The 12,065-nt window shown below is 46.1% G+C and overlaps 2 protein-coding genes across 5 annotated transcripts in view; both read left to right on the top strand.

The window, feature by feature from the left end:
* Positions 1 to 12,065, top strand: part of RPS8 (ribosomal protein S8) — a 157,865-nt gene that overhangs the window by 68,907 nt on the left and 76,893 nt on the right. The gene's annotated exons all lie outside the window — the stretch shown is intronic.
* The window catches only part of RNF220 (ring finger protein 220), a 244,999-nt gene that overhangs the window by 208,113 nt on the left and 24,821 nt on the right, over positions 1 to 12,065 (top strand). For all 4 annotated transcript variants that reach the window (XM_064147710.1, XM_064147713.1, XM_064147712.1 and 1 more), the window contains 4 exons: positions 3,262 to 3,358; positions 4,360 to 4,446; positions 6,138 to 6,193; positions 7,942 to 8,020. In XM_064147710.1, the coding sequence (XP_064003780.1) occupies positions 3,262 to 3,358; positions 4,360 to 4,446; positions 6,138 to 6,193; positions 7,942 to 8,020 (319 nt within the window). The remainder of the gene's footprint in view (positions 1 to 3,261; positions 3,359 to 4,359; positions 4,447 to 6,137; positions 6,194 to 7,941; positions 8,021 to 12,065) is intronic.

Raw genomic sequence — 12,065 nt, 5'->3', positions numbered from 1 at the left:
AGAAATACAGCTCACTTTTCTGGGCTGGGAAAGTGCAAGTTGGCTGCTGACCACACAAGCTTGTGTTCAGTGTTCTGGTGAGAGGCCAATGGCATGAACAGACTGAGCCATCTGTAGCACTGAAAAGGTGTCATGGCTTTTTTTAAAGAAAGACCCAACAGAAATGAAGCTCTCAATTGAATTGGAGAGAAAAAGACCAAACTGGAGAGAGATACAGAAAAATTACAGAAGCAGATACAACATCCATGGCAACCCCCTTGAATTTTCCACCACCCCAAAACTAAATCTATAACCCTCAGTGTTCCAATCCTTCCCCCTCAATGCCTCCACCATCCATAGGGCTAAACGCAAACCTCTGGAGGCACCAAAACAGGCCTACTCCTTACATGTTTGTCCCAATAAAAGCAGCTCCTGCCAGACACAGGGCTGGAGTGGGAGGACAAGCTGGCCTCACCCTGAGTTTATAAAGGGATCGCAGAATTATGGCATTGAATAACAATTTTCTAGTCCCTAGAGGATTTTTAACCCTGTAGTCCCCAACCTGGGACAAAAGGTTATCCTAATGCTTGGGAATGTGCTCACTCTTCACATATGCATCTGGTACTCTGTGCTTCTATGTTAATTTTAGCCTGTCTTTTGTATTTAGGACCACACTCACAGTGTAGAAATGTACCCTCTTTGGGGCATTTCTGCAAAGCCAAGGCTGTGTCTACCTTACTCTTCTAGTGTTTGTAGGTGGAATGTTCTCCCTCATCTAGCTATGGACTTAAATCACCAGCCATCTGAATGTGTCAGGTCCTTGAGGCTCCAGCAGGTACCTTCTGTCTGTGAGCCAGACTTTCAGGACTGCTGTCTGGGTGGTGGAGTGCTAGGAGAAGTAGCATACTGGAAGCATCCAGAGTAAGTAGATTTCCATCTACGTAGCTTGTGTCCCCAAATAACAGAATTGAATGTTGACCTTGCACCACTCTAGGAGTCAGAAGATCTTTGCTTCATTTCCAATTTAATGGGACAGAGCATATCCAGAGTTAAATCTTACAGAGTTAACATGTGACATCCATAGTTTTCCTTCTATTCATAAACCTTGAGCAGCAAATACCATCTGGATTTTCATCTCTGTAGGTGTTTATGCACAGATTCAGTTAAAAGAAGCCAGGTTACATTCAACAGTGACACAGTCAAGAAAAAGCTTGAGAACCAGAATAAATGTGTGTATTGTTAAAAGGTGGAAATCATTAGACAGTTTCATTTGGGGAGGAGCAATTTATGCTTCCTTCCTGCTGGAGTTGGGGCTGAGCTTACACGTGATTCATTGGAAATGCAGGACTCTGGTTGACTAAGGGATGGCAAAGGGCTCAGGTCCAGCCAGCATGGGTTTAGGAAGGGCAGATCCTGCCTTTCTAACCTGATCTCCTTCTATGATCAGGTGACCCGCTTGGTGGATGTGGGGAGGCCTGTGGATGTGGTCTATCTGGACTTCAGCAAGGCCTTTGACACTGTCCCCCACAGCAAACTCCTGGCTAAGCTATCAGCCCATGGCTTGGATGGCAACACTTTGTGCTGGATTAGGAACTGGCTGGAGGGCCGGACTCAGAGAGTGGTGGTGAATGGTGCCACATCCAGCTGGCAGCTGTCACTAGTGGTGTCCCTCAGGGATCTGTGCTGGGCCCCATCCTCTTTAACATCTTCATAGATGATCTGGATGAGGGCATCGAGTCAGTTATCAGCAAGTTTGCAGATGACACAAAGCTGGGGGCAGATGTGACTGAGTTGGAAGGCAGAAGGGCTCTGCAGGGGGACCTTGACCACCTGGACAGATGGGCAGAGTCCAATGGGATGGGGTTCAATAGCTCCAAGTGCAGGGTGCTGCACTTTGGCTACAACAACCCCATGGAGAGATACAGGCTAGGGTCGGAGTGGCTGGAGAGCAGCCAGACAGAGAGGGATCTGGGGGTACTGATTGATACCCGCCTGAACATGAGCCAGCAGTGTGCCCAGGTGGCCAAGAGAGCCAGTGGCATCCTGGCTTGTATCAGGAGTGGTGTGGTCAGCAGGAGCAGGGAGGTCATTCTGCCCCTGTACTCTGCACTGGTCAGACCACACCTCGAGTACTGCGTTCAGTTCTGGGCCCCCCAGTTTAGGAAGGACACTGAGATGCTTGAGCGTGTCCAGAGAAGGGCGACGAGGCTGGTGAGAGGCCTTGAGCACAGGCCCTATGAGGAGAGGCTGAGGGAGCTGGGATTGTTTAGCCTGGAGAAGAGGAGGCTCAGGGGTGACCTTATTGTTGTCTACAACTACCTGAGGGGTGGTTGTGGCCAGGGGGAGGTTGCTCTCTTCTCTCAGGTGGCCAGCGCCAGAACAAGAGGACACAGCCTCAGGCTGCGCCAGGGGAGATTTAGGCTGGAGGTGAGGAGAAAGTTCTTCACTGAGAGAGTCATTGGACACTGGAATGGGCTGCCCAGGGAGGTGGTGGAGTCGCCGTCCCTGGGGCACTTTAAGGCAAAGTTGGACGTGGCACTTGGTGCCATGGTCTAGCCTTGAGCTCTGTGGTAAAGGGTTGGACTCGATGATCTGTGAGGTCTCTTCCAACCCTGATGATACTATGATACTATGATACTTGCACTGGAATTTGCCAGAAGTGCTTATAAGTAGCTCTTACTGACTATGGAGTCTGATTTTTTTTTCCTTTTCTTAGTAATAGATTTGCTATTCCTAAGTATTTTATATTGTAAAAATCTGAGCTATGACTAAATGCTTTCAAGGTGTTCCTCGTTCCATTTTAGTCTCTGCTTGCCCTTTGCATCTGAATTAAGGACTAAGTCAAAATGTCCTTCTGGCCTTCTCTTACCTGCTAGTAGTGTAGTTTGTGTGCTAAGCACTTCTATGAAAAGTCAATCTTCTCTATTTCCTGTGGGAAATCAGTCTTCCCTATTTTGCTTCCTTTTTTTTCTGTCTTTAAGAGAGACCCTTCTAGTGCCTTCAGCTTTAAGATAACTGGTGCAGAGAGCCAAAGATTCAGGAATGTTAGCTTTTCAGTGTTGAAGGGGCACTTCAGAGCATAAAATCCAGGAAGTTGGAGCATTTCTCTGCTTTCTGATGAGCACTCTTCTGAAAACTGGTTTTGGGCAGTGGAGCCTCTCAAATTCACGAGGCTGTTAAGAGTAAAGGAGACCCTGCAGACTGCTGCTTTTGCACCATCCTTAGGAAATCTCTTACACCTCACCTCCAGTTCAAACCCCCCTGTGTTTTGTTTCTTTCCAGGTTCTGGGTTCATCATGTGCAGCGGCAAGGAGAATCCAGACAGCGACGCTGACCTGGATGTGGATGGCGACGACACACTTGAATACGGGAAACCACAGTATCGTTTTTGAAAGGCTCTTACTGAGAGGGAACCTAGAAGGGCATCTTCAGCTAGCATTCATACAGCACTGCCCTGGGTAGTGGTGGATAATACGTGTCCAGCCCTGCCGGAGATGACACCGCTTTCTCCAGTTACCACACTGTGTGAACTAGGAAGGGGTTCCCCGTTCTTCCCTTTGAGATCTTTCTGTTGATGCAGCACTACTTCAGATGGTATTTGTGAGTTCTTTAGGAGACATTGCAGGAGATCAAAGTTATTGTCTCTCTGTTCTGTTTCATAAGCAATGCATTGTCTCCACCTAGGTTTCTTCCATATGCATAGCTTTTCCTGCTAGGAAATTAGTTTGTTTTCCACAAGATACCCCTTTCTTTTCAGTGGTTTTATGCAGTAAACATTTCAAGCACTGTTCATCTGCCTCTCAGAGGGACTGATTTTTTTTCCTTTCATTGGGTCGTGGGCAGAACTGTCAGTAAGGGCAGCTTTTGGGAACTTCCTTGTCTGGGAGCCAGGCTTTTTGTACCCAGAGAGCTGTGGGCAGACTTCCGTGCTGCAGCACCTGTAACAGCCATCAGGGAGAAACTCCTGCAAGGGCATTAGGCAGACCTTGACTTCAGCTGTGGTGAGGGGGAATGTATAGCTATAGAATTAGATTTTATTAAAATCTGTACCAGTCTCAAAGACTGAAGCCCCCCAACCCTTAGTCGACAAAAGATCAAGCAAAAATAGCTGAATTGTGCAAGTTAGGCTTAGAGAGGTTGAGAAAGTGACTGTGGCATCATATTCCTATAAAAAGACTTTACTGTTTCTTCTCACCTACAAAAATATAAAAGCTTTAACCCAGAATTTAAGAGCAGTCCCCCTCCATGGATACCAGCCCTTCTTGAGGTGCTCCCAGTTCGAATGAATTTGTTCGGTATCCCAGATAATGTCCTAACTAGCTCAAAAACCTTTCCACTGTCTGCAGCAAGGCTGTATGTTCCTTAACCTCTTGTGCTCAGGTACACAGAGGCAGACGTTATCCCTTGCACTGGGGAAGAGCCAGGTGAAGCCAAAGAGAGGGAGGCACTTCGAGGTGCTGTGTTAAAGTAAGTCCTATGCCTTCCTGACTTGTTTTTCATCACTTTGGGGAAGTCTAAATTTGTGGAAATTACTCATTCACTTGAGTGCAGGGGTCACAACAAGAGAGACTTGCAATGAAGCAGTGTGACAGATGGGTCTCAATTTCTACCTGTGCAGCCTCATAAAGCCTCCCTGCACACTATCCCTTAACTACCCTACTGCCTGTACAGTGCTGAACAGAAGGTGAATGCTGGTGATGGGGAAAGTAAGGCCTGATGCATCATCTTACTTCACAATGAAATGTGTCCTCTTAGTATAATCTGATGCTATCCAAATCTTGTTTGGCACATTAGGAGTCTGGCACCAAGGGTATGATTTCATTGCATCACATTATGTGTGGTGGGATATGCAAACTAATCCTTCTGTGTTCAGCTCTGGGGTCGTGGCAGGATCTGTGCTCTGCCCACATACATATGTGGAGAATGTAGGCAGCCAGTGTGTTCAGGGTGCTTGGGGAAGCATTTCAGGCAAATAAAATGAGCCTTAACAGGGAGCTAGGATTGCTTTCTAAGCCCTCTGCCCTGCATAAAACAGGGCTTAAATTACCCCTCTGTCTCTCTCACCAAGTGATCCTGTGAGGTCAAGGTTGAAGTGATTGATAGAGCAGTGAAATGAAGTTTTCTTACTGCTTAGCCCATCACAAACACTAGCGCAAAATTAGATTCCACTCCATAGAAAAGTGGTATTTGCCACACTGGATCCAAACCGTTGGTCCTTTCGATACTTTGCTAACCATGGTAGTCTATAGGCAGTGCCCCAAAGAGTCTGAAGCTCCTTCACAGCCAGGACAGTGGTATTATAGCAGGATATTTGGGTACCCTTCTCAGTGACTGTGAACACTTGGTGTTCGATGAGACAACTGAGAACCTGGGGCCAGGAGACCCAGTTATTTCATCTGACTTGGCACTTAACACATTGTTTTGCAGTTTGGGCAAGGTCCTTAAATGTCTCCTGGACTTACTTGCCCTCTCTGAAACAGAAGAGGTGATGTTGCTTGTTAAAGCACTTTGAAATTCTGGCAGGTTTCTGTGGAAATGCCGGAGCATAGCTAATGTCCTGAAGCAGCAAGCCTGCATTACCTTTTGACTGCAACTGTCATAGCTCATAGAGGTAACATGTTACATGGCCACAAGTGTGCAGCCTACTCAGAAAAGATTTCTTTTGCCTATGGTCTCCTGTTACTAAGAGAGAGAATGGACAGGGTTAGGAGTTGTCTGTACTTCAATGCTACCATCCTTCAAACAGGAAGATGGAAAAGATGGGGCTTATGAAGGCGTAAAGTTATTCTTAAAGGGAGATGCTTTTGCAACACAGAGGATTTTTGTTCACAAGTAAGGTTTTCATCTTTGAAATTGTGTATTCAAAAAATGAGCCTTAGGTCACAGGTGCTGTTTGAATCCCAGGCCTTCAGTCAGCATCACAGCCCCTGTGTGATTCAGCAGAGGTCATAGCTGGAAGTAGAGGTTGGGAGAACACTGGTGGAAATGTGGAGTAGCACAAAAGCACCTCCTGCAGCAGGGCAAATGCTCACATTTGAAACAAGCCTAGATTGATGTATGGAAGTATTGAGAGAAGTAGTGGGTGGAAGGGGTAGCTTTTCCTGAGCAGCAAGATTTTCCGTGCTCAACCTTGAACATTCTGCCCTTTTCTCTTGTAGTGGTGGCACACCCAGTACTCGAATAACACCGGAGTTCTCTAAATGGGCCAGTGATGGTGAGTGGTGGACTTGAAAGAAATCATTTGTTTGCATGCTATGGGAGGACGGGCAGATATTCTGTATCTTCTAATTGACAGTAATGAGGCAAGTGCTAGTTACAGATGCTGTCATAAAGCACCATCAGATATACATGCACAGAGAATCACACTGCCTTTCCAGCACAATAGTCAATGGCAGCTGGGTTTGCTCACAAAACCACAGCCTTAACTGGTATGGTGATAAAAGACAAGAGTTAGACTGGCTTGCAGTCGTGTCCCTAAAAGACAAAGTGCCGTATTGCAGAGGGAGCCATCAGAGCTTGACTATGTGATGGTGGCATTCAGCTGCTGGGGACTTCAACTATACAGATACTTGTTGCTTGGGCTTTTTCCAGCTGTTTTCTTATTATCTTCCCTTCTTTAAAAGAGCGTGCTAGAGACTTGTATCATCATCTGTTGAGTAGGTCTTGTCATTGCTGGCCTCTGTTTAGGAAGAAAAGCCTGCAGCTCAGCTCTGAAGTGTGCATCTTTAGAGTGGGAACTCTAGGATCTGTCCTACTTCATGAGCGGTCGCTGAGACACCAGAGCAAAGGAATGAATGTGAAATTCCACCTTTGCGTGCATTATGTGAAAGCTCATAGCATTAAGGGAGAGGGGAGTGTTAAACCCATTTGACTGCTGGGTTTTTTTGTTTAGTGCCAGCAGCACTGGAAGTGTAAGCAGCAACCTAGTGGAAATATGAGAATAATAAAACCTGGCGCTTTCCAGCTGTAGATGCCAAATCCATTTCCAGAGCTGGGCAGTGCTACTCTGGTTCCCTTAGGAAGGGAACTGAAGCTCAGCGACCTGAAGAGACTTGTCCCAATGATTTTGTTCCCTGTTCTGTTACCGTAATGCTTTGGGCATTTGATTCCCAACCTTGAAAGTACCTACAAGACATTACTGCTTGCAGTGGGAGAAGGGGGTGGGTAGAACTAGTTTTGCCAAGGGCATGATGATTAAATGGAGAACATAGGATAGCTATCACAGGCATTTTCTTCTCTGGGATAGGCAATCACATTTATTTTCTGTGATGTAGGAGCACTCACTTGTATATGTGTTCAGCTTCAGTAACTACAGCTACGTAGGTGATGAGGAAGCAGCCCTGATGGCGCTTACTGTTTTCTTCATACCTTTTACTTGAAGCCACAGTGCTGAACTTAACAGCCCAGGGGCTGGCCCCAGGACACTTTATCTGACACATCTCCTGCTGGTATCTCACATACTGTCTAGTGCTGGGACTGCTAATAATGCTAGGAGAGCTATGAATAGAGCATTCTTTTATACCAGTTACCTGGCATATGTTTTCTTTCCTCTCTTTATCTGAGGGATCTCAGAAGAGGGAGAAGATGGGAGCAGGGTTTGGTCTGGGTGGAACTGCTCTGAACCCACCCTTCTAGAAGCACACTTTAGTGTGGCAGCCACATTTTAAATCTGTCTGAAATAAATCCTGGCTTAAACAACTGGTACATCTGTGAGGGTCAGTATGAAGTGGGAGAAGACAGGGGTTGTATTTTCAGCCTCAAATCCTAGAAGCATGCTGCCTAGAGAGGAGGGCTCTCTGTCAGTCAGGGACACGTAGCATCGGTCTCGTCTCTCCCCTTCGGAGAATCAGCATGAAAGTGACTCATCGTGGTCCTCTGCTTCTAAAACTGTGACTTGCTTAGGCTATTTCATTGCAGTGATCAAATGTTCTCTCACTAATTTGCCTGTTCTTCTCTCAACAGAAATGCCCTCGACGAGTAATGGCGAAAGCAGTAAACAGGAGACTATGCAGAAGACCTGTAAGAACAGCGACATTGAAAAGTGAGTGTAAATGGATATCTTTAATTTGTCTTGTTTTAAGGGACCACAGTGTCCCATCTGGTGTTCTCAGAAGCAGTACTAGTCTGAGGGTAGGCATATTTGAAGCTTTTGCAACTACAAAATGAAGTTGCCCTTTAACATGAAGCCTGGACTTGGAGCTCTTAGTGTCCTGACTTCCACAGAGGGCCTTTGGGGAGCTCTCCCATAGACACCCACTTGGGCAAAAACCCAGTGACAAGCAACTGATCAGAACTTGCAAAGGGCTTCTCCACTGCAAATTGCCTTCTTTTAGAAATCTGTAAATAGATAGGTGCATGCTTTCCACCACAGTCTAGTCATAGGGGGGTTTCAAATATGTTTTGTGGTGCATAGCAGCCTACACTAGAGCTGGGACTTCAGACAGGAGATGAAGATTCAAACCCCCTTTAATCAGACAAAAGCATTTGGCTTGTCAAGCTGTACTTTGATTTATTTATTATTCCCCCTGTGAGATTTCTGCTATCAGTGTATCCTGGGATTCTGCTTTTAGTAGGGAAGTTACGTTATTGTTGTATCTTAGGTTTTGAGGACAGTCCTTCGTGTGGTTTCTACTCTGTTTTCCCTGTGGTACCTGCATGTTCTACCATTCATCTCTCCAGCAAAAGAGATTCTCAGCACCCCTCTAACTTTGCAGAAGCCTCACTGAGAGAATTTATTTTCACTAAGCCCCAAAATTTCACCTTTGTACAGTTGCTAATAATGTCTCAGCTTATGAGTTTTTTACCTTCAGCTTTGCAGTACATTCAGAAGTTTTCAGTCCCAATGTTTGAATATATAACAATGCAGGGCCTTCTGGACATCTCCTTTTCTATTGCCTTTCTGCTTGCTGGGTATCTTGCAGCCTAGTCCAGGACAGAAACAAATGTTTTTATCTGCACTGTGCATTTGAATGACAACCTCCATCCTCAGCCTCCTCTCATACACTGCTAGGGTGGCCTGCTCCTTAGGCAGATTCGATGATCCAAGCCTAAAACTACAGGCTCTGAGCCGCTGCTGTGGAATGCACTCAGTGGGAAGGGGCAGTGTTTTTAAGTTGGTTATTGCCTGATATAAAATGTTGCACCTAGATTAAGTGAGAGACCAAACGGCTTGAAGGAGGTGGAAGCAATGAGGTAATTATGGATTTTAAACAGTATTTACATTTCATGGCTGAGATCCCATTGATAATTTGAGATGAGGAAAAAAATCTGGTGGTAGTGTTAAGATGACTTTACAGAAAGGATTGGGTTTTTTTATTCTAGTGTATTCTCCTCCTACCCCTAGGCCTAACTTGAGGGGTTGTGTCCTTGGTACAGTTTGGGATCTCTTGACAGTTCAGGCAGCCTGGCATAGCATATATTCACAGTCAGGGGTTAACTGTGGAAAACCCCTGCTGCAGAGAACTTTAACCCTGCTTTGCTGTCTCAGCACTTTCCATTTTACAAGGGGTTTTATTGGCATGTCCCAAACGTGGGCTGTCGGCTGTCAGCTCTTCTCAGGGAGCAGATTTTGGCAAACGACCGCTGAGTCTGGGAGCTTCCAAGACAGTGCAGAAACAGTTCTGTCCTTAGTGAGCCAAGCATTCATTGCATGCTGCCTTGGTGGCAAGGACTCATCCATTCTGCTCTAATCTGTCAGCCTCTGTCTTGGCCACTGCTTGGCTTCCCTTTGGGTCTGCTGCCTGTCAGCCCAGCAGTCCTCCATCCTCCCAGATCCACTCCTATTGAAAATCTTTAAACTGCAGAAGCTGAAAGGATTTGACATTTTCCAGAACACTTGAGCTCAAGTGATAAAATTGACGTAGCTTTAATAATCTGATCAAAGAGGCTTTAGCTAGCACCTTTTGAAGGATCCTGGAATCCTTTCCAAACAGCTCTCGTGCTAGCACCACTGTGAAGTGGGGGGAGCGTGTATGTGTGCGTGCACACACCTTGCTCCTCAATAACCTCACCCTAGGTCCATGAAAGGTGTGAAAAGTCAGGAAAACCCAACAGAAATCACAGGAAAAGCCTTAAGTGTCTTGCTGAGTCTTTAAAAAAACATGTTTTTTTCCCTTTTAAATAGCAGGGAGAGCTTTTTTCATTTAAGACACTTTATTTCACTGAGGTTCAGAAAACAAGATGTTGTTCTTGGTGGAGAATTCTTAGATGCCTTTTTTCTTTTTTTGCCCCTCTCCTTCTTTCCTTTGAGATTCATAGGTGATAAATAGTATCAGTCCTGCCATTTAAGGAATCTTGAATGCTCTGTGTGCTTGTCTGCGTAGAGGGGTTCTGTTAAATTAATTGATAACAGAGATCAGAGCTAGAAGCCTACAGAAAAGGAGGGGGAAGGGTTTCACACTGTCTGACTGCTTCCCACTCCACTGCTGAGCCATGATATATGGCGACCCAGCCCAACAGGCTAAATTGATTCATCTCTAGTTCCTGTTTCTTAATCTGAAGCTAAATTGGTTTCATTTTTCTTGTTTTGGGTGGTGCTTGCAGGAAGTTTTTGGCAGCATCACTTTACTCCATTGTTTGTAACTTTAACTTTTGCCTTTAAATCTGAGCATTATTGATTGGCATGTTAAGCCCTGTGTAGCTTCTGATTAGCATTTTTAAACTTGTCCAGAAGCACATGGCCTACCACCTGTGTCAGCCCTGCTCTCCGTTTAGAGCACTGGCTAACAGAATTAGCAGCGATCCACATATTGATCCTTCTCTCATAAGAGTGACATTCCTGCTCCCTCCCCTCTTCCAAAAATAAGTCTGGGCAAGGAGAGCAGTGTGTGTTTGTTTCTTTGGGGTTTTTTTATCCACTAATACAGTACAGCAAGCAGTCCTCCTTTTGACATGCAGCTGAAGCTCTTTGCTTGAGCAAGTTGATTTAAGCTAAACTTGGGATTTCATGGAAGAGTCTCTTGCTGTAGAACAGCTGGATGGAGTTAGGGATAAGTCTCTGTTTGTTGTTTTGCTCCTTGGCCTGTGCCATGTCGTTAGTAGCTTGAATCGGTTGACCTCATCTGCACTGTGTTGAACTTCAGGTAGCCACAGGTAACGCAACATATGATGCTGCTCCCAGCTCTTCTTTGCAGCCATGCCATGGTAGCTCTGGCAGGTTTTTCACTGTTCACCTCATCTCCATTGCACTGAACTTCAGATAGCAGCTACAGGTAATGAGGGAGGTGGTACCAGTCTCACCTCTCCTTCCCAGTGCTGCAGAGTGTCTCATCCCTGCTGAGCTTTTCTAATCTTGCTGACACAAGGTGTCTGAGAGATGCACTGGGGTACTGAAGGCTCATGGGGGAGTGTTTTATCACCTCTGCCCATCTGCTGAAGAGCCCAGTCACAACCTTCACAGTGGCTGACATCTTCAGCAGACAGGCTCAGTCAGGGCAGCACTCCTTTACCTCGGCTCAAGATGCGGCTTTGCTCAGAGAGAGCAGCCAGTCTCTAATTGCCGAGGCATCCTTCCTGACACTTCCACCAATGTTGTGCTCTCAGCCTGTCACACACAGAGCTGCAAAAAGCACTTTCCCCACAGCAAGTCTTCCTCCTTCTCCTGCCCACGAGGGTCTGTTGCCATTTTGAAGCCGAGGTTCCCCGGGGTTAAAAGCCAGCATCTTAATTCAGAGTGCCAATGTTCAATTTTGCTTTCTGCCACCAGACTAGATTGCAGGCCAGCGAGAGAGTCTGGGTTAGTGGCCCACTGGGTCACCTCCCATTTGTTTTCCTCAATTTTGTGTTGTCATAAATTCATTCCAGCCCGTTGTGGTTGATCAGTTTATCTCCGCCGGGGCAGGGAGCGCTGCGAGCATGATATATGGCACAGAGCATTGTAGCCAGCCTCTCCATGAATCACTCCAGCTGTTTGGTGTCAGCCCCAAAGCAAACAGGGCCCGGCCGCTGAGCGTTGACTACGATGAGCTCAGTATGGGAAGAGACATGACGTATGAATGTTTATTTAATAATTCTCTAATATTTCCAGCAGAGGGTGGCTGTGACTTCTGGAGGGGGTGAAGCGGGGGGTGAGGTTGAGGAGGGAAACT

The sequence above is a fragment of the Pogoniulus pusillus genome, chromosome 8 (genome assembly GCF_015220805.1).
Source record: "Pogoniulus pusillus isolate bPogPus1 chromosome 8, bPogPus1.pri, whole genome shotgun sequence".
Lineage (NCBI taxonomy): Eukaryota > Metazoa > Chordata > Aves > Piciformes > Lybiidae > Pogoniulus > Pogoniulus pusillus.
This window is presented reverse-complemented; position numbering and strand designations above follow the sequence as displayed.